General features: G+C 57.2%; 3 protein-coding genes across 3 annotated transcripts; 1 reads left to right on the top strand and 2 right to left on the bottom strand.

Annotated features, from left to right (window-relative positions):
* Positions 1–3,786: 3,786 nt before the first annotated feature.
* GGS23DRAFT_612744 (uncharacterized protein) lies at positions 3,787–8,904 on the bottom strand (the record flags this gene model as incomplete). The annotated part of the gene is made up of 3 exons (XM_051520511.1): positions 3,787–7,341; positions 7,407–7,611; positions 7,670–8,904. The coding sequence occupies 3 exons, from the start codon at positions 8,902–8,904 to the stop codon at positions 4,225–4,227; spliced, it is 4,557 nt and encodes a 1,518-aa protein (XP_051376304.1). The 3' UTR covers positions 3,787–4,224.
* Positions 8,905–14,812: 5,908 nt separating this feature from the next.
* On the top strand, positions 14,813–15,657 carry GGS23DRAFT_592899 (uncharacterized protein; the record flags this gene model as incomplete). The annotated part of the gene is made up of 3 exons (XM_051517951.1): positions 14,813–14,849; positions 15,150–15,368; positions 15,548–15,657. 3 exons carry the CDS (start codon positions 14,813–14,815, stop codon positions 15,655–15,657), a joined length of 366 nt encoding a protein of 121 aa, XP_051376305.1.
* A 1,671-nt stretch (positions 15,658–17,328) lies between these two features.
* On the bottom strand, positions 17,329–20,160 carry GGS23DRAFT_184958 (RhoGAP-domain-containing protein). The gene is made up of 6 exons (XM_051511664.1): positions 19,835–20,160; positions 19,714–19,767; positions 19,036–19,648; positions 18,766–18,968; positions 17,966–18,713; positions 17,329–17,853 (listed from the first exon to the last, which is right to left on the bottom strand). The coding sequence occupies exons 1-6, from the start codon at positions 20,060–20,062 to the stop codon at positions 17,426–17,428; spliced, it is 2,274 nt and encodes a 757-aa protein (XP_051376306.1). The 5' UTR covers positions 20,063–20,160; the 3' UTR covers positions 17,329–17,425.
* Positions 20,161–21,585: the final 1,425 nt, after the last annotated feature.

The following is a 21,585-nucleotide window of genomic DNA, read 5'->3' on the forward strand; positions in this document are numbered from 1 at the left end:
CGGCTAGAATTGCCAGAATCTGGGTGGGGCTGGCTGAGTTGAAACTGGGACGGACAAGGAGTCGTTATAGAGAGTGTATGGGCATCCGGTATACCTACACCATATACCTACGTAGGTGCAGCAGCAGGGGAGGTGCTGTGGGGAGTGGTGCGATGTTTCGAAGAGGAGCCCAGAAAGAATATGAGAGAGGTCTCGAGGTCTCGAGGTGGCGGGTATTATTGTGATCTTGATCATTCTTCCCCCCTACCACGACTGGATGTACCTACATATAGGTATATATCTCAACGCCAGGGCTGACGATCACGAATACTATCACGTAGTCATATGTCGCCGCAATCCCACGTGGGATATTCGGCCCTACCCGTCGCTTGCGATATATTAGCTTCACCTATCGGCCGGGGCCATTCCGGGACTGATAATATTGCCAACGATACTAGTGAGGGGGTTACCATGTTCTCCCCGGACCTGTTCCGGAAAACATTCGCCCCGCGGAGTCCCGGCTATCTACGTGACGTATCGTTTCGAGGGTCACACCTGCTTTCTTGTACCTTCATCTCGGCTCGGAGACGGAAGATCTTATAGAATAGGGGTGGGAGGGCCGGGGAGTGATCCGAGTAGAGATAAGGGAAAGGAGGGCGAACGACAACCCGGACCCTCGCCTACGTACGTGTACTAATATCCCTCAAGCTTGCCTACGTTCGCCCGTATCATTCAGGGTCGGAAGCATCATCTAGACCTTGGTGCCTGGCGATCATGCAGGGAGGAAATATCTGCGGCCGCGGAACGCCTTCGCCGCCCAAGACTAACCCACATCGCCATTGATCATGCGAATATACCTCTCACCAGCTTGCCCGCGGATAACAGGGCCCACAGCGACCATCCGACTAGAACATATTCCTATTGCTGTTTTTACGGCCAGCAGCCGCCCGTTCCCTTAAGAAGTGTCTCACGTTAAGTAGCTATAGGTTTATCTCGAGCTCGGTTCCGAGCTACAGTCCAAGGGTCTCTCGTCTGGCTAGTAGCTGTGTTGTTGGCAGATGCTACGGCGCTAGATGGCCCGCCGCCCCCGCTCGAAAGTGAATACCGTACAGCCTATCTAGCCACCGGAGACCGGGAGAACTTAACATACCAGAAATCGACGTAGGCATCAGCCTTGGACCCTAGTGCTTTACGCATAGATTTCGCGCTGTAGGAGGGCTTGTGTACGAAGAGTATGGCCGTTCTTGGGGGAGGTCGATCCTTCTGAGATTTGACTGTTAATACGATTCTGCTGTAGGAGGATGGTGTCCTACTCTTCCTTGGAATAGGCTTTGTCCGTACTCGAGTGTGTTAACTGATATTCCTCGAAGAAAGACACTTGCTGAGGGTTGGGTAGATATGCATATACGCTACAATAGCATCCAAACGCTTGTGTTCTAGCATCTACTCGGCCCCGCTTCCCTACTCCCGCTAAAAAGGGGTTAAGGTGAAGAACAAGATTATACCCAGGGATCTCCCTCACCTGCTCTATTTCACGATATCTACCTACGACAAACCCACCACCTCTCCCATCTCGGCTTGTCCAAGTCCTATCCGAGGTCTATTTTCTATTCTCGATTCTCTACTTACCAACCCGGAACCCTCTCTACACCGCTGAGACGCCGTGGCCTCGTTCGCGGAGATGTGCGAGATGATGAGTATTTACCCCTTGGAATCTTGCAGGACCGTTTCTACTGTTTTGGTTCTATACGGTATATAACAACACTACATCTTCAGGGCCGCAGAAGAAAGCAATCCCCGCCCTAGCCTCGCTCCCACCCCCCCTGTCCTTACTATCTCCCGAGCGTGTGCTGAGAACGTGGTGAATAGGTGTACATCTGCCTTAGGTATATACTTGACCTCCAACCACAAACGCTCCGTGCGGTGAACTGCCCGACGAGTTACCACCTGCCACGTGAAAGTGCAGACGCATACTTGCCCTCATTTCGATATGCAGGCTTTGGTATACAGGCAGTATGTTTCTACGTAACCTTTCTCAATATCTTGAGCTTACCCCCTCAGCACAGAAGCCGTGGCCGAACATACTTGCACAGAACACTGGAGGTGCAACGGCGTAATAGCCCACGCGCCATAGAGAAGACTGCGAGTGAGGCGTGCCGTGACCGCGCGCTCCGTGGTTTAGGTGGCCTTGGTTTCGTTTGTTTGCCGTAAGACGCGGCATATTGGCGTTTCTTTCCATAGTAACTAGCTAACCCGAGCGAAGGAGAGAGAGAGCCCGACTATATTGCCTACCGCCCTATGCAACTTATCAGCACCAGCCCCCTGCCCTGGACTGAAAGAGGCCTGAATAGCATTGCCATCCCCTCCCGATTTCAGTATCGTTACGGCAGGGCGAGGACGGGCGACCCGCTTGCAGCACTCGCCTAGAAGCAGGCCGCCGTCCGCCCGCAGGAACACTCGACCGCCGCGGCGCGTATCCAGGTTCCAGAGCAGCCTCTCCCGCAAGGCATCCAACGGTATAGGTAGGTAGTAGTGATGCCCTGAGGCTCCGACCAGCATGTTGCGATGCCTACCCGAGAAGGCACCTCTTCGCTCCACGCCAGGCCGGCCAGCGAGCGGCCGATGCTCGCCGGCCGAGTTCCTCTTCCTCGGAGCGCCTCTGGAGAGGGGATCTCCGGGGTAGAGAGGACGCGTGTAGGCAAAGCCGCGAAGCGCTCGTGTCGCTTTGTCCATTTCCCACGCCTCTATACCCCCCCTGGGGGATACTACGCTAGGCGACCTTCGGCTTCTTTCCCGTTACTGACCGCCGCCCCCGTTCTTCTCTCCGTAGGCTTAGCACCACCTCCCCTAGTCGGGCAGGCAGTCAAGCAACGAAGGAAGGGAGAAGGAGTACCCAGACCGCGCGCTGCGCGCCGAAGCCACGCGAGGAGTGCTGGCGGGGTGAGGACGGCAGTGCGGAAAGGCACGGCCGGGGGAATGGCCGAAATAGGGATGAGGGGGTAGGGGGAGGGGGGCCGGAGAGAACGGATCCGTCTGACTTGCTGGCGGAACCCCCCCCTCTCCTCTGAGCTATCACATACGAGATATGTCGCAGTGACCCTGTTCCAGATGTACGCCCTGTCGTACTATGTGACTCAGCCCCGGCGGTCCGTCGGTTACGCACAGGCAAGACAGGGAGGTTAGGTACGTAAGCCTCTTTTCCTTCTCACGTCCTCTTATGCATCGCTTTTCTCACACACGTTTACGTGGATGCGTGCGTACTCACGCCCGCTCCCTCTGCACCGATATCAGCCGCTCAAGCACGGTCGCGATACGTCTTGCCACGACTGCCACCGCACGTTTGCTCGATGAACAAATATACCTCTCTTTTCTCGTTGCCTCCAAACCCCTCCGTCTCCTCCCGCTTTATGTATATCTATCATCTACTCTACCGTCCCCCTCTACCCTCTACCGGTTCTGTGGGTACATACGTGCTGTAGCATCTCGTACCGTGGCATTTCCCCGCCTGGCTACCTACCTGACCCAGCTTACCTGTTACCCAGTTGCTAGGTTACCTACGACCTGTCTAATGAACAGCGAACGACAATAAACTGAAGCGACGACGCACTTCTCGATTGACGCGAGCGCGCCCCAGCGACGATAATAACGATGACGATGACGATGATGACGAGGACCCGATCGATCGATCAACCGCTCACTCAACCAGCCGTGAGCCACCAACGCCTCGAAGTAATGGCCGTAACCCAGAAACAAGCAAATAAGTAAAATGCCTTGTGTGATGCACCGCCGCACTCTCTCCCCTAGGTATCAACAGGAAGACTAAACGAAATGAGCACGTGAGCGCAACTATCGCACCGAATTGATGTCGTGTAAAAAAACCCCCCAAAATAGAAAAAGACTTTCCAGCTCGGCGGATGCGTACGTGTAATCGTGAATGCCAATGGATCGTGAGATGATAAAAAAAAAGCACAAAAGGGAGAAACTAATGCCGACACCCTTCTGGCGACTGCTACTCTAGAGAAAAAATGCGAGCCCCTAATGAATGCATCGTACTAGAATCAGAAAAGGAAAAAAAAAAAAGGACGCCGAAGTCCTCCAATCCCCGAAAGCCTGAAAACTATCAAGTCCATCGTCGAAGCTCTCGGTCCGAAGGTTCATCAATAAGCTACTTCACACGACCTGGCGGATAACATGAACCACGAGAGAGCACGCCAGCTCCCCCTCCCCCACCCGCACGAGCCCCTTTCACTTTATCCTCCTAGCGTCGAACAGCGTTAAACTGAGGCTGGTGTCGTTCTCGCCGACGTTCGGTGTAGGTTCGTTGAGAATCTCCCACCTCCTAAATACGAACGGCGTCAGTTTCTCGGGAAGCATACCCATCCCTATGCCCAACCCCATCGCTCTCCTCTCCTGGAACCCGACCGGCGGCTTCTCGCGGTGGGCTAGCATAAAGTCTTCCTCCGGATTGGGCGCAAAACTAAATAGGTATCTAATCCGGGAGTCTGATGTGACGTCCTTGACTCCGCGCACGCACTGGAGACGCGCGTCTTCGGGCAGACCGTCGACGAGCGCCAGTGCGATGTCGAGCGCCTTTTCTCCCAGGCCGGAGAACGGGTAGTTGTCGAGCTCCTGGACGAGGCCGGCGAGGATGATCAAGGCGCGCCCGCGAATCTCGCCCCCGTGCGGCCGTGACACGTCTATCGCCCCGGTCGACGGCGAAGTAAAGAGCGTCAGGTAAGAGAAAACGAGAGGCAGCCAGTGCGAGAGCACTGCCCTCTTTAACGACGCGTGCTCGCTATTGCCCGAGGTTAGTATGTCCCAGAGGTCGGCGAGTTTCTCGACTAGAGCGTTGGAAAGCGGAGAAGCCTTGGGCCCCGTTGCTCCTCGGAAGATGGCGTCGATGACCGTCAGCAGATTCTCGGCCATGTAGATGTCCCCATCTGGAAAAGCGTCCGCCGGAGGGTTCTTCAGAGAGGGGATGATTTCTAGAAAGCGCGACTCTGCTCGGTTTCTCATGTGTTGTGTGATGTTGGGGCTCAACGAAGGAAGCATGCCCGTCCACATGATATTGTTCGCGTCGATGGCGTTGTCGATGGCTTTCGACAGCAGTTCAAACTGCGACTGGAGCCTCTCCGATCCCTCGGGGCCGGCCGAGTCGTCAGTGGCCAGATTCAGCGAGAGCTTCACCTGGCAAAACGGTAGCGTGAACTCGTTAGCGAGTTCGAGAACTTGCTCGAAGGACTTCTGCCCACCTCCGCCGTGGGGAACTAGGAGCTTGGTGGTCCACGTCTCGATAAGGGCAGCCAGCTTGGGGTCGGGGCTTTTGAGCGACAGTGTCTGGCTGGCAGCGTTTGGATCGACGAGCACCAGGCCTCGGAGGAGTTCGAGCAGCTGAGCCTTGGTTTGGTCGTCGTCGAGAGGTTGTCGGACCGAAGCCCGCTGGTTCTGAGAGGCCGAATACTCTGCCAGGGCCCCGCGGATCAGGGGCATGATCTCCTTAGCGTACTCGCGCTTGGCGTGGTCTTGGATAATGCGAAAGCGGTAACAATCCTCCGAAGTCATGGCCGGGCTCGGGCTGAACGGGATCATCAACATTTGCAGTATTTCTTGCATGTAGACGGAGGCAGACCCGACGGCGCTAGGCTGGAATTGAGTGGCCTGTAGCTGGCTCCTCGGGGCGGTCGCGAATAGGATCGCCAGCGATAAGCAGCCTGAACTGATGAGGGGCGGAAACAACCGGTCGATAGGCGGTCGGTTCGTCAGCTTCCGGATGTGCTGAGCCCAGCCTTTCATGAGCGTGTTGAAGTGCTGTATATCGAACACGCGCAGCCTCGTGAGCAGAATGCAACAGAGCCGTTGTCGCTCATCCGTCTTGCCCCAGTAATTTTGCAGCTTCACGATGATGGCGTGGAACAAGCGCTCCATAGTCGACCGATCGGCGCTCGTATAGCTGGCAAGCTTCTCTATCTGCTCGCTTAGTTCCGTCTCGGCATCCTGGAGCTGCGTGGCCATGTTGTCGGATAACGGCGATGAGGCATCCGCGGCACTGCTACGATCGGTGCGGATCAGGTCTTTCTGCAGCTGCGCTGCCACTTCCTCCAACCCGGTTAGACGGGGGGCAAGGTTGGTGAGAGAAGCGAGGAGAGGACGCGCGCCGACACCTTGTTCCTCTGCGATGGGCTTCAACCTCTCGTACAGGCTCTGGAAGAGCGGCTTCGCTGCTCCCGTAGCAGCAAAGACGGGTAGATGAAGGTTGATGGTATCAGCGCAACAGGCGAGTAGTTCTGGGTTGGAAGATGGCACGAGAAGCTTCAGACCGGTTTCGAGCATCGTGAAATCCTGAGTGGCCTCGAGCAGTGCCCGGACCGTCTCGAATTTGGGTTTCGGGAGCTCAATATCGCCCTTGCCCGATTGCAGGTTTTGGGCGACCCCGCCGATGAAGTCGTTGCTGAGCCACGAAGAAACAGTCGTCTTGAGAGTGCGGCTGCTCAACTCGATTCGCCGTAGTAATTTCTTGAGCCCAATGGGTTTCTTGCACAACACAGAATCGACCGGATTCAACGGGATCGAGAGCGTACTCTTGACATAGCTTATCGCCGTCGTGATATCGCTCGCCTCGTCCTCGACTGAGAAACACGCCTTCCGGAGTAGAGTGGCCCGCAAATTCTTCATCGACTCGCTAAGGGAGCATAGGGGAATTTCGACGAGGAGCCTCGTAGCGCACGGCCCGTCCCGGTCCGTTTCGAGAGAATTTCCGATGCCGCCCCGGGAGATGAGCCACTGGGTATAATGGGCCACGACAAAGTCGCCGGACCGGGCGAGCTCCGACACGAGGTGGTACACGAGTTGCTTGCGACCCAATTCTACGAGCGGGTCGGCATCCAGGAAGTCCAGGATGGCTCGGGTGATATCGGCGTCGAAGGCCGCCGATGAGCGCAAGAGCATCGTGGCAACGTACACTTTCGCGATCCCGGGCCGGTAGAGCGAGGTGCACCATTCCAAAATCGTCCTCACTATAAATGCTTTGTTTTCGCTTGCCTTCCATAGCTGTTTCGGGATCGCCTCGTCGAGAGGAGTTCGATGAATGCTATCGAGTAGTTGCACCACTATACTTCGGAGGGCAGGCTGCGACTTGGCGTTCGAGCTCGTCAAGTAATCGTTGCGCGAGTCGACCAACTTAAATATCCTTGATCTAAGCTCGTTGTTATAGGAAGGGGAGGGGTCGACGAGAGATTCTCGGTACTTGAACCATATGGCGGGATTGACGAGATTCTCCGGAGTAGCTAGTAGCAGAGATTCGATAAGGGACTGTAGTCGCGTGGAAAGAGGAAGCAAAATATCGCGATCAGGATGGCGGTATATCTACATATTGCGTTAGATAGCGAACACCATAGGAGTTAATTCCTTGCGAGGGAGGGGCTGTATACGGAGGAGTGATGGTTGAGGATGGCGCTGGCTAATCGTCGCCCGTGTCTCCTCAGTCTGAGTAAATCTTTCCAATATATCTGGATGATGAGAAGCCACATGGGGAGCCTGGCCTGGTTGCTGGATTCCAGGCCAGAGACGAGCCAATCCATGTAATGATCCCGGTCCAGGAGGTGTTCGGCGTAAAGATGGGTTGCAAGGCGGATGCTGCCACTGATGGTCAGTAGAAGGGTCGGGAGGCTCGGCGGCGCAGACTACCACTTACGCATATGTGACCTTGGACTTCCAATCGACGTCGTTAAAGGCGCTAACGACGGTGTCGACGAATTGCTCGACATAGACGGTCCAGTCCCGGATCCATTTCGCTTCCCCGCCCATGACGAAGGTGCCGTTCACCCCTTTCCTCTTGAAGGCCCTAATCTCGTTTGCGCCGACGCATTTCGCTAACCAGACGGCCCGATCCGTAGGCACGTTCTTGTTCAGGCACTGGTCGAGCAACACCTTCCCACGGATACCGTGGGGTATGGTCCGACTGAGACGCCGGAGAGAAATGGCCGGGTTCGCGAGGTCTTTGAGCCAGATCTCCCTCTTCGTATCGGTGAGCGTGACCCGAGGCGGGGGCTTAAAGGTCGAAGCTGAGGTTATCTGGCCGCCGTGTCTCCTCTGATTTAGGATGCTGGTAAATATCGTGGACAGCATATGAAGGCCGGTCTTGTGTTTGAAAGCGGGAAACAACGGGCCTTTTGCCGACGCGAGCTCCTGCGTCGATTGCGCCGGCGTCTTGTCGAAGAACCCGTGTCGGATAATGTTATCCGAGAACTGGTCCTCGGAATGTCCTCCACTCCAAGGGTAGAAATCGGCATATCCTAAGCAGTCGTTAGCGTACACGGGGCCGCCGATGTCCTTGGTGGCGCGTTTACCAATGGGCTCCGCCTTGCCCATATTCGGGTAGCGGGGAGCGGCCGAGGGCGTGTCAAGGACGAACGGCTTCGGGCGGGCGTCCTTCTTCAAGGGCGTGCTCGGCGTCGAGGGTTCGGGGCGCTTAACGGGCACGACGAACCGGGTTCGGCGAGGAGGCATGGGCAGGGGAGTCGAGTCGTCGTCGGCCGTCTGGCACCTCGACGTACGCGGAGTCATATCGCCAGCGTCGGAGACATCATTGACGGACATGACCCGCGACGGGGTGAAGGCCTTGTTGGCGGAGAGGGCATCGAGATTCTGCGGGGACTCGCTGAAGCCGGCATGCTCGATGCCGTCGTTGGCCAGCTCGAGCTTCAGCTTGGAGCCCCCCCGCCTCGGGAGGGCGTTGAATCGGCCCTGGACAACATCGCCGGAGTCGCTCGTCTGGTCGCTGAAGCTGTCCGACTTGCGTACGGGGGACGGGGGCAGGTATTGCTGGGACAATGTTCGGTGGTGTGCAGGGGACTGCGACAGCCCCGAGCCGCTCAGAGTTCTCTGAGGCTGTCGCGGAGGCACGGCCATAGGGGGCCTGGAGGTCATCGCGGGCGGAGGAGGTGTCGATGCGCCATGTCTTCAGGTAGTCAGAGTGAGTGTTGGTCGGGTTGGATACGGGGATATGTGGTGTGGTACGGGACGAGAAGGAGTAAGTCAGTCGGAGTTGGAGGCCAGGGATGATGCGGTACGGCGAGGCTCGTGTGTGGATAGAGGGCGAGACTTGGGGGGAGGGGGCTAATGCCAAGAATAAGACAGACTATCGAGCAGCAGAGGAGAGGCAGGCGAAAGCGAGCTATGCGAAAACGGGGAGAAGGGGAGGGAAGGAGGGAAAAAAGCAACTAACAGGAGGGATGGAGGGATTCTGGACAGGCGAAGTTCCGGCGAGTGTCGATGTCCGTATTGGTGGTAAATAAGACGGAGGCAGGCCGGTTCGGTGACTAAAGGCAGAGTGAGAGATCCGATCTGGACAGGTTCAGAGGGAGGGTGCGTCGATGCAGTGTTGAGGCATGTACCACAGAGGCGCGCGCACACGAGAGAGGGAGTGTGTGTGACATACAGTGTGCGACAAATCCGGGCAGGCTGGGGTCTGGCCGCGTTCCCTACACGCACTCGATCGCTGGCCGTCTCTGTCGCTGGCGATAACAGGACAGGCTCTGGGCAGGCCAGTCAGATTATGACTCGGGGGGGCTCTGTAGGGTACAGGCGCGGTAAAGCGGGAGGAGAGCAGCCATGGACGGCTGGGGCCAGCGACCAGCTTCTCGCACCCGGGCTGGCGTGGAGCATGTGGGCGGTCGCAGTCGGGTTCGCCCCCAACCGAGTTCTTGTGGGAGCGGGTTTGGGAGTAGTGGACTAGGGGATGCTGGTGGTTGCTGCGTAGTAACTGGGAGCCGGGGTTCTCGTCGCCGAAGGGGGTGTTGCCAATGGGGATGTGCGTGGCACGGCATGGGTCGGGATCAGAGAGGCGGGAAAACCAGCACCAAGGCGAATATGAGTCGTTGACTACGAGTGCTGCTCGGCTGAGGACCTGGGTACGCGCCTCCGTAAAGGGTTAGGCGCGTCTAGGTTATGGACGTTCTTATAGGATGCTCGATTGGCTGAGCAGGTGGGTACCTCTTACAATGTACCGAGCCACACATCGCCATACCTCTCCGGTACATACCTAGGTGCCTACCTGAGGTACCTACCAGGCAGATGTACCTGTCTCATGTCAGGTGGGCGTCTCCCGCTACGCTGTGCTCGTACATCACCCTGCTCCGCACGCTTTACCTTTATAGGCCGGGCAGGTACCTGCGGCGAGGTCAGGCAGGGTCACGTGCTTAGTCAGCCATCTACCGCCACCCGACATAGGTACCTAGGTAGGTAGGTACCTTAGTAAGGTGAGGTTAGGAGGCGTCGGAAATACGCGTACCTGTGTAAATGTCAGCGCACCCACATGCCCGTCCCATCGTCGAAACGCTGTACACGTATTGCGGGTACTTCAAGTTTGAAACAAAACTTGCTCGTGTATAGACGGAAGGTTTACGTAGCTTACTTGGTTGGCCTAAGGCGACGCCGATACATCTGAAGGTCATATCTACAGGTATCTAGGTAGGTACCTACCTTAGGTACCTATACACCCCTAAATTCCTAGGCCGCGCTAGCCAGGTAGGTATCTACCTCCTTCCTACCGTGGGTACCTAAGGTTAGCTGCCTCCTCTGGCAAGAAGTATACACCTACATACCTACCTACCTACCTACCTCTAAAATGCCTACCTACCTTTACAGTGGGACCCCGCCTCACACCCGATAGCTGTCTGTCTGCGTACATATATATATACGTGCCTCGTAGCGGCCTCGGAGAACCCAAAGGGAAGCGTAGCCGGAGCTGACAAGAGGGTCGCGATATTGATTGCTGACTACTTGGCGCGCCCGTTGGCTGCCATGCAATCGGGCATATCCTACGTGCCTCGACGGGTTCCTCGGATACGTTGGCGTTGATATGTGGTGTGGGTATCGTCCCGGTTGCTGTATGGGCCTCGCTAACTCTCTACCCAGATGTGCCGCATTTATACGTCCTACGCAGCATGCGCGTAGGCATGTACGTCGGTAGGCAGGGCCACCTGAACCAGGCAAGATTGTCCTCCTGTGTGGATGTGCGCTTCAGCGTTCGGGCTCACACATACGTGATTTTCCGAAGGCACACTGCGAATTATCTGCCTATATTATTACTACGTAGTAGATACGTGCTACGGGATAGGTAGCGTAGGCATACCGCCCTGGATAGATTACAGGTTGCGTGTACGGGCGGGGGCGGTATGTAACCCCCTCGTAAGCGACGATTCCGGGGCTGACTGGCTGACTGGCTGACTGATGCTGCGGCTATCGCGAATACGTGAGGCGTGTGTTTTAGGGATACGGAGATTCCGTAACACATCATCATCACAACCGGCCTGTGTCGTCTTTTCTGCCTCTTCCTTTTCCTCTAGCTCCTACGAAGTTCCGCTCCACACCCGGTCGGGGCCTCGGTTGGCCGTAATGGCTAGGTAAGATCGGGCCAACTCATTACATATCCGCATTACCAACCCGGGCACGTACCAAGGGGGGGATCTAGAAGTCCCGACTGCTAGGCACCTCATACCACAGCGCGCCCTCTGCCTACCTACACACCAACCCGGGTGCTATATATCCCTATATAGATGGGCTCTGTACACACCACATACATACGCGCACATACATCATTAATCGCGCTCTCCTCTTCCCCTATTTAGTAGGGCCGGCGCCAGGCTCCCCCCCCTCCGTGTTTGGTAATGGCATTGCGCGGTATCGAACAAGCCGCGGGGTCAAGAGACGCCCGCCAAGGGGCGAGAACATCGTAGAGCAAAGACGGAAAGAGAAGCACGGAGGCGAGGAACTGTAGGTACCTAAGGTAGGAGGCGTGTATGTATGTGTGCGCATGCATTACATCGACGGGCAGAAAGGGGAATGGTCCCGCTCCGGAGAGCAGGGAGGCAGCAAATTCGAGCCGAAGCCCTGGGCGGTGGGCACAAACCTAATCTGCTAGTCCACCGGGATGGCCGGGTCAGACTTCGTGATCCCTTCTCTTGGTAATCGCCTGCATTACATCCCGTACGTGTACCTGCCCTCCGTTCCCTCTCGCATTCCCCTACATGTCCGCTGCGAGGCAGGTTAATATGTGAGATAGGAGGAGGTATGTTCCGAATGCGGTACGTCCCCGTTATGTGCTGACCCTAAACTGTCGCCCTTCAAGTAATATGAGGTTACGAGGTGTGTACGCCCCCCGCGTATAGGAAGTTAGGTATCTAAGGCAGCGGATGTAGCAAATGTTCTCTCTGCTAGGCACTGCATGGAAGTCCACCCGACCCGGAGTTGTCGAGCCACGCGACGGTTCGCTTCTGTGGTACCGTATGCGCTACCGAATGCAGTGGCCACGGCCTAACCATATCTATATCCGTTAACCGCCATCTTCGTCACTGACCAATATCGTATCGTGAGATGATGGCGCGTTCTCTCTACCCACGCTCCCCCGACAGCATGTACGTCGTGTCGTGTCGTGTCGTCCTGGTGCCCAAGTCGGGTCTGAGTAGGACCAAGAGACCGAGCCGCAAAGGACTGCCTTTTTTTTCCCCTTCCCTCGATACATGGAATCACTATTTCACCGGTACGTATCAACCACGCAGCGCAGTACCGTGCTACGTGCCGACGTATGTGCGTACACACGCCGCGGCAGCACAGGCAATGATCATTGTCAAATCGCGGAGGAAGGTAGGCAGGTGGTAGTGTTGGATCTTCGTGTCATCAGAAAATCACACCGCGCTATCTCGGACGTCCTATCGGGCTTACCAGGGACCCGTGATAGCCAATGTCGACCTTATCCGTTAATGAAAAGGGCCTCGCTTTGTGACACCTGTGATTCGATGGGCATCCTCTTCCCCGTGGCTGTCACTCCGTCGCCGCCCCGAAGCAAGTCGGCCTGCCCCAGACGTGACACAGGCCATTAATAGACAGCCCGTGTCGGCCTAGCATGACATGTCGGTGGCCCATCGTCTGGGCAGATCGAGGGCTGGATCCCCTCCGCGTATCGCCGGACAGGCGAGGCGACTGGCCGATGGACCCAGACAATCACACCCTCCCCCAGGAGACCCATTGCCGCGTGAGTGGTGTGGATATATGCCATGTTGCTCGATGCTTCACATTTCATGCAGGCCCGATTCGGGACCCGTCTGTGTGACCGCTTCGAACAGCCTCTTGTGGAGAGGGGAGAAGGGGTTGGTTCTGGTCCGCTTTATCCCTCTACCGACAGGCGAGACGGGATTCCCAGCGACGACAACGCCGAGGTCATGCGGCCAGACTGCTCGCCGATTTTCCGTTGCCATTATTAAAGCCGGGATTCCCGACGGCAACGATGTGCGCTTTCCTTCCCTATCTAGAAGCTGTTGGGGAAAGGTTACTCGCGGGATTTGTCCTGGCCAAATTTGCTCGACCGCAGCCCTGCAAGCGCAACGAGGGTCCGTCCCATTGTGGCGGTGATAGTCGCCTTTGCTAAATATTACATTTGTGATTGCAACAGGATGCTATGTCAACCTGGGGTGAGCGCCTCTGGACGTTTTTATATGTATATAATGTTCAGGGGTCCCGAGATTCGTCGGTCCGTTTTATTGAAAAGAGGGATGGACCACCCAGGCTGAGACTCTGGCTCGAAGGGATGTTGGCAACCCCCGTTGTCGAGACATTTGATTGCTGTTCCTGTTCTCGTCATTTCTCCCTCCATATTAGGGTATTTCCTCACGATCGAGGCTGGGTGGTATGATCGGTTCTAGATGGTGTCTCTGAGAACGATTTCCCTTGCCGTCGAGGTAGGATGGGTGACACGAAGGGAAAGGCATCCCTCCTCCTCCTCCTCCTCCTGCTGTTCTCCGTTACCCCAAGACGGGGAGCAGAAGTTGATAGTTCACAAGGAGCCTCCAACTCGACCCGACTCGACCTGACTCGGACTGAGCCAAGAAACAAGAAGTGCGGAGTTGTGAGTATTTCGTTGCTTTGATAGGTCGATGGTGCCATATAGAGATCGATCCGGCTAGACTCCAATACGGTGTAGCAGCCGACCTATTGTTAATTACTCACATCCATGGGCCTTCCTATACTGCGACCTACTGAATGCGCAGAGGCACCCCCCCTACCTTAGGTCTAACCCACCTACCTAGGTAGGTACCTTTAAAAGGAATACAACCTCAAGAATCTTCTATAGACCCCAAACGGTGGCTTTCCTGCCTTCCACTTTTCCGTCTTCACTTAGACCCGACGGCGTTGTACGCTAGGAGGTACTTACCTCTCTGCCACTATCCTAGGTACAAGAGGCAGGTTAGGTTAGGTACCTGCCTACCTGTATCTATCTACCAACCTGCCCTAACTTCTGCCTACCTACACCTAACACAAGTACATCCGTTAGATACCTGTACTTGCCTAAGGTGGTTCCCTAGGAGGTGCCTACCACAGGTATCTGTCTAGGTAGGAGGAGGTAGCTCGTGATACCCGTAGGCAGGCAGTTTAGGGGGCACCTCTTGAGAGGTGGGTAGCACCAACTCGTTTAGGTACCAAGGCTATTATTACCTATAATCCGGACTGCCTACCTGGAGCATCCGGCGCAGGAACCTTAGGTACGTAGGTACCTGAAGAGATATATTAGGTGTAGGTATACAGGTACCTCCAGGATCGACCCAATCCCGTTTACGTAAGCGGCGCTGTGGCTCATGTTAGGTAACCCTTCCCTCGCCCGAAAGAGCCTAGCGCAGCTGGCCTGCATCTCAACGACGTCCCATCCTGACATCCGTCGCTCCGTCGATCGCCGCGCGCGTTGAGAAGCTCTCCATCTTCCATATATACGAATTCCGGCTTGCTGGTACCACCAACAACACCGAGCTATCTGGAAGAAGCGCCCGCCGAGACAAATCGCAAGATGGCATCGAAGAAGGACATGCGCCGGCCAGACCTGGGTACTTCCCCTTTCTCTTTCTCTCTCTCTCTCTCAACCACCTGCCGCCGTCCCTTTTCGTGCACTGCATCGCATCGTAGCGCCTCGCCTCGCATCGCGCGTGTCGCAATGCATTTCGCCCTCGTTCCTTTCTCTCGCCTCGCCTCCTCCCCTCCTCGTCCCCTTCCCTTCCGTCCGCGCGTAGCCCGCTTCTCGGACCGCCAAACCCAACTCCCCCCATACCCCCCAAAATCCCCTCTACCTTCCCGCCTCTGTCCGCTTAGCTCAGCCTAACTAACGTTGAATCTCCCCCCATCTGCAGTGGTGCCCTACCAGGAGCCCGGCTCCAAGGGCGGCGACAGCGCCGAGTTCTCGTCGACTCTTTCCTCTACGCTGCCTATGGCCGCCATCTTCACGCGCAATCGGTACATCGGCTGGGCCTCCGTCGTCATCAGCGTGCAGAACTGGCTCGGCGAGGGCGAGGACGCCGCCCGCAACAGCAGCACCGGCACCCCGGGCTACTTTACCGTCGGCATGTCGCGTACGTCCCCCCCCCCTTTCCTCCCCTCTCCTCCCCTCTCTCGCTTCCTGGCCCTCGCCCTGTGCGCGCCGTTGTGGCGCAATCCACTTCCCGCCTCCGCCCCCTCTGTCCAGCATACACGTGTCCTCAGCGTAGCGGGGCCGCGGAACGACCGCCGACTAATAAATCGGCAAAAACAGTAATGGCTCTCGCCGTAACCTACCTCCCCATGTTCCTCCCTCCCCCGCCGAACTCGCGCGGTGCCACCGGCACCCAGCCTCCAGCTCCCGTAGCTCCCGCTGCCGCATAGGTAGGCGGCGGAATCCCGGTTCGCCGCGCGCCCGCAGGTTGTAGTTTGCGGCGATGACGACAACGACGATAATAAGCCGCGAGGCTAACCAATCCCTGTACCACGAACAGAAGGGGGAGTGCGGGGCGAGGGCGAGGGCGATACTGCATCTCCTTGTGTTACGTCTGTATCTATATACCTGTACCCGTAGTGTGCTAGTAATCATCAGGGGGGGTCCGAACGACGTTACGACTATGAATTCCAGGATAGGTTTAGTCGGGGTGGGTGGGCATGTGTGGACGAGAAGAAGAAGGGGGGCGCAAAAAGGAGGAAAAGAAGCAAACGCGGCAACTTCATTCATAGCATACGTATAATACAAGGCCGCCGCCTCCTTAGACCAGCCGATGCGGATACAGCCAGAGAGGCCTCGATCGCCTAGATGACGAGAGGGGCGACGGAGGCGCACTAGAGCCGAGGGCGAGGGCGAGCCAAAGCCGCGAGCGATACAGCTCCCTCTCCGCGACGCCGAAGCCGCTCTCGAGCCCGCCCGTATTCGTCGGCATATCACGCCCGCCGTGCCGTATCGTCGTCTCCTCCCTCCCCCCCTCTCAGAATGGGAGCGAGCGGCGAGCAGGAAGCAGAAGCAGAAGCAGAAGGAGCCGCGCTGCGTAGTACAGACAGGAGGAGGCAATCGGCCCGCCTTCCCCGCCACCCTCCACCCCCGCCATCGTCGGCCGTATAAAAAGCGCCTCGCAGCGGGGGAAAAGCGCCGAGGCGGCGTGGGGCGGGGGGGGGGGGAGGTACTCCAACAAGCGCTTTAAGAGCTGGCGCGGTGCTATACGTGCCTGTGCTGGAGAGACCGCAGAGAGGAGGTGGGCACGCGAACGGGCGGCCGGGTGGGGGCCTGTGTGCATAGGTGTCTCCAAGGCGGTAGATAAGAAGGTGGGGAGGGGGGGATCGGGCAATAATGGCGAGGGCACTGCCGCTATGGGCCGGCGCGGCCCGAAAGATGCCGACCCCGTGCTACCAGCGGCGCGGACGATGCCGCGGTCGGACGCCGACGCCGGAGGGCCCAGTCCGACGCGGAGTGCAGCCACGACGACGGCGGGGACGGGGCCGAGGGAGGGGCGGGAGAGACGGGGCCGAGGAGGCGGAGTCGGGATGGATGGAGGTGAGGAGGTACGGAAGGGGGGGGGGGGAGGGGGGAAGGGAATCGGGAGACATCCGGTGGACGCGGAGGCGAAGACACGGCGACCTTCACCGTGGGACTACTACATACCTGTTTTGCCTTGCTTGTATCTTTCGTATCTCTTCCCCCCCGTCCCTCATCTCACGACACTAGCTGAGAATCCCCACGTGAACAGAAGGAATTAATCTTTAACAATAACGATTAACGTACGGGAAGTAGCATGTCATGTCCGTGTCCATGCCACACCACGCCATCCCAGTCGGAGCCACATCCTATGAAAAAAAAAAAAAAAACCCTCGCAAAAACGACCGATCAGAATCCCTCCCTTTTCCTTCGTACCGTGGCGGCGGCGCTTGTGTTCTACATCAAGCAAGCAGATTTCCTCCCTCCCCGCCTCACATGACATACGAACATCCCACCTTCTCTTCTCCCTCTTGTCTCCTTCTCTTCCCAATCCCCGCTTTTATTTCTCCTGCTATTTCTCTCTGTGCTTCCTCCCCTGCCGTCTTCCCTGGATCCTAGAAAAATCCTGATTATTTCCTAGCCGCTGGTCTCCAGTTCTCGGTTCCCTTCCTGAGCTGTGTCCCCCCGTCGCTCCCGCTAATCCTCGTCGAAGATCTGGTACGTATTCTGCAGTATCGTGTCGACGACGCGCACCTGCCACCCGGCGTCCTGAATGTTACTTCCCGGGCCCGTCCCCATCAACGTGGGCCCGAATACGATGGCTAGGTTCTGCGAGTTCATCCGGTTGACCGCCGAATGCTCGATCACGCGATGCAGGTGCAGCGTCAGCGCCCGCAGCGTCGCGTAGTTCGGGTCCGGCAGCGCGTTGATGATTGCGTGCAGGCTGTCCCGCCGCACCACTTCGTCGTCGTGCTTCGCTGCCTCGATGAACCCTGCATAGTGCTCTGACGTTAGCAGCGGATCTGGCAGGTCTCGCAGGAACTGCTTTAGCAGACCCGCCACGCTGTTCACGTCGTGGAAGAAGTTCTCCGGGTTGCGGAAGTCCAGGATCGGCGCATCTTCGTCTGCGTAAGGTTTCGTCAGCAAAGTTGATCGACCTCCAAAAGTGGATATTGCGGGGGGAGGAAAGGTATGGAGTGCGACGGGAAGGGGAGGGGAGGGGGGGAGAAAACGTACTGGTATCGAACAGATGCTTCAGCTTGTTGACGTGCGCCGTCGAACCAGATAGCCGATAAATCCCCTCTACGGTAAGACCGTACAGGTCGACAGCCTGTATGCACTGGTACACGACCATGGGTACGGGGCCTTTGCTATTCTCGTAGAGGCGATCGAGTGACACGCCAAAGACCGGTCCTCTCGAGCTCGCCAGTTCCGACTTCGGGCCACTAGCCGCGCCGGGGGACGCTGGGCGCACCGGAGAGTCCTCGTGAGCTGTGGATTGGAAGTTGAGGGGCCCAGGTTGCCGCTGGGGGGATTGTCCACGCGTCTGGAACGGCAATGCGCCAAGCTGCGGTGGACCGCTGGCAGAACCTACGCTGCTATTTACGCCACTATTGAATCGCGATTGCGCGACGGGAGCCTGTATCGAGTTCCGCGCATTGTATTGCGGCTGAGGTTGTATGTTAGACTGGTTTAGCATCGCGCCGTGGCTAAAGCTTCTCTCATGTCCCGGTCCCGGCGACGGACGTGATGACAGTTGTATTCCGGGTGGGGGTGTGAAATCCTGGTTCGGCCCCTGCAGACCCGACTGCGGAGACGATCCGGAGTCGGGAGCACCGGTGCGAGGGCCCACGGACCCCGGGGGGTGTATCTGTGTCTGTGGAGAGGAGCTCAGTTGCCCTTGCTGCTGCGAGGACGGTCTCCCTTGTTGCTGGTGTATTTGCGTCATCTGATTCGAGGAAGTGTTATGTTGAGGGTTGAGGATCTGGCCTGAAGTTAGCGGTTGCGTCGCCGAGAGTCAGCTAGTTAAGACATACAGGGTTTCTTTCGTATTTTGGCTCCGACGACTTGGGGGGGACCTTGCTATGGAAGCTGGTGAGGTAGTTTTCGAGGTCCTTCGTATTGTCGATCGAGTGGACGACCTCCTTCAGACTCCGCGAGTGCGGGCCCGGTGGGACGGTGCCCTTGAGGGGGCTTATTACCAGACCGTTGCTTAGCAATAGCTTTTCGTTGAATGAAGCTGGCATATATGGTCAGCGCGAGCGTCACATGCGAAAAAAAGAATCACCCGAATCGGCATCGCTCACCGAATTTCTGCATCTGTAAGGTAGTGCCCGAGTCGCACTCGTTGATTAGGTTCCATAGCGCCTTGACGGCTTCCGGGCGCGTCGTCGAAACTATGGATGCCTTCTCTGACTGGTACGCCTGGACCTTTCCCATGTAGTCGGTGTCGGCTCCTTGGACCTTGCGCAGGAGATCCTCCTCATGCTGTGCCGCCGACTTGGGGCCCTTGATACCAAAGACCCTAGGTCCCTGCTTCGCCTCGCCCGTCCTCACGCGCTCGTACTCTTCGGCCAGCGAATCGTACTTGACCTTGGACTTGCGCATCGCCGTCTCCACGTCGGCTAGGCGCTGTTCGGCCGCCAGGCCGTTCTGTTTCCATCCCTTGCGGTGCTTATCGGCTAGGGCGGCTACCTCGAGCAGGTCTTCGTGCATCTGGTGTAGAGACATGGCAAACTGTATCCCGTTCTCGGCCATCCGGTCGTGTATCACGAGCATCTCCTCATACGACTGCGAGAAGCTTCCCTGTCGGTGGTCGGCGTGGCGGATGCTGTCCTGCGTCGACTTGCACAGCTTCTTGAGGCCTTTCGCGTGGTCGTCCTCGAGGGCGGATCGCTTCTTGAGAAACAGGGAGAATTCCTAAGGAGGCCTAGCGATTAGCGACTCGGTACGGAGGCGGCGAGCGAACGCTGGGAACTACTAACCCTGGCGGCTGTGATGCTCTGCTTGAGCCTGTTCAGCATGGTGGAAACACCAATCTGCACCAGTCCTGTCAGCCACGACCATGACGCTCCGGCGGTATCAGGCTATAGATGGGGTCCGTACGTCTGACTCGAGCACTTCCTGCACCTGCTTGGGCATGTCCGTCCCGGCGGACGAGGGTCTCGTCGCTGCAGGTTCCGCGCCCGCTCCGGCGCCACTGTTCGGCGACGAGGGTCCGCCATCCTCGGGCGCGGGGCTCGAGGCGTTCCCGAAAGAGATGCCGGGGAGATGCTCGTAATCCAGCAGCTGGGGGGAACCGAGGTCATTGGACGGGCGGCGATGTTCTGCCATGTTGGAGTCGGGGAGGAAATTGGGACAAGTGTAGCTGAGTATGTTTGGAGGAGGGGGGCGACCTCTATTACTTCTTGCCGTCCTTCCTGTCTCCCTTCCTTTCCTCTCTGGGTCGATATCCGGCTCGCGTGGGATCGATCAAGTCCAGCCTCTCTCGCGCGCGCCAGTTCTAAACACGGATCCGGGGTAGAGTTCTCATGGGCAGGGACCTGGGGAAGACGGGATCTGGGAGGGGGGGAGGACAGAAGAGGGTGGTGAAACGAGGGATGGGCTGCGATATTCATGCGAAGCGTAGCGGGCTTGCTGCACTTTCGGGCTGCCCAGACTCGCGAGAGAGGGATCTCGAGCTGTGTCGCAAAAGGTGGCCCTATAAATCGAGCTGGGAGAGCGAGCCAAGGGGAGCGGATGTCCGCCCAAGCCGCCCGGTGCAGGAATCCGGGATTAATTATGTAGGAGCGTGCAGAGGTCGGCACAGCACAATGAGCAGTTGACAACGATGAATCTGGCCGTGGGAAATTCCGATACGGGGAGCACAAGCACAAGATTTTGTGGCTTAGCAGGGGGGAGGCGATGGAGGCGAGAGCTACGTAATTTTTGATGGTTATAGTACGGCCCACGTCCCAACTTTAGGTAGCTCGCCTAGGTTAGGTACCTAAGGTTTGCTGCATGGACACCTGTGCACATATGTAGGCACTACCTGCCGGCCTGTACAGGTACCTAAGGCAGGCATGTACCCGTATGTACATACATTCGGTACCTTAGATGGCCCACCTGTGGTTCCAAGGGTTCCAGTGACAGTTCCTTTAAGGGGGGGGAGGGCATTAGGTATACACACACATCCCGTAGGTACATGTCTAACCTACGAAATGCTGCAGTAACTATTAGGTACTTCTATACCTTAGGTTAGGAGGCAAGTCGACAAGCACAGAGGGGGTACTGCTGCATATGAGCCCCTTAGGCTTGAGGCGTGTGTGTCTCTACTATATGTAGGCATTGCCTGCCTCCCAGGCAGGTTGCCTACGGCACCTTATATGCCCAGCCACACCACCTGCTGCAGCAGCTAGCGTCTGGGTGATTCGCCGCCTGGCAGCAGCCCGGCCGGCACCCTCCGCCCTTCAAGCGTGCCACTAGCCCCAGGTCAGTTCAGTGCGAAGGGGGGGCTTCTCTGCCAGCCAAATCCACCGTGCCGGGTCTCGTTATTGACACACATGGGTTTCGTCGAAGGTATCCTCCCTGAAGTTTTAAAGCGGTCGGTACCTGTCAGCCAAGTCGTGGTCTGCACACGCCCACCCCCTGCGCACAGATTTATAGGGTTATAACTGCCTGCCCCCTCGGGTATCTTACCTGCGGAATAATCCCAAAAATATGCTTCCTATACATTGTCTGCGTTACCCCCCCCCTCCAAACCTACACGTAGGTACTTAGATAATATTAGAGGAGGAAACCTACATACGATGCAATGCATTCCTATCAACCAGAGGTAGAGAATAGCTTCGTCCGCAACAGCTCATTCGGCAATCCCG

This window comes from Durotheca rogersii, assembly GCF_024521655.1.
Source record: "Durotheca rogersii strain YMJ 92031201 chromosome Unknown GGS23scaffold_2, whole genome shotgun sequence".
Classification (NCBI taxonomy): Eukaryota; Fungi; Ascomycota; class Sordariomycetes; order Xylariales; family Xylariaceae; genus Durotheca; species Durotheca rogersii.

Bases quoted from the DNA above. Each gene is read 5' to 3' on its own strand.
- GGS23DRAFT_184958 (XM_051511664.1), bottom strand. From the start codon at position 20,062: ATGGCAGAACATCGCCGCCCGTCCAATGACCTCGGTTCCCCCCAGCTG. The intron at 18,714-18,765 runs GTATGTCTTAAC...ACTTCAGGCCAG, and splicing joins CAAAATACGAAAGAAACCCT to ATCCTCAACCCTCAACATAA. The intron at 17,854-17,965 runs GTACGTTTTCTC...AACCTTACGCAG, and splicing joins GAAGCATCTGTTCGATACCA to ACGAAGATGCGCCGATCCTG.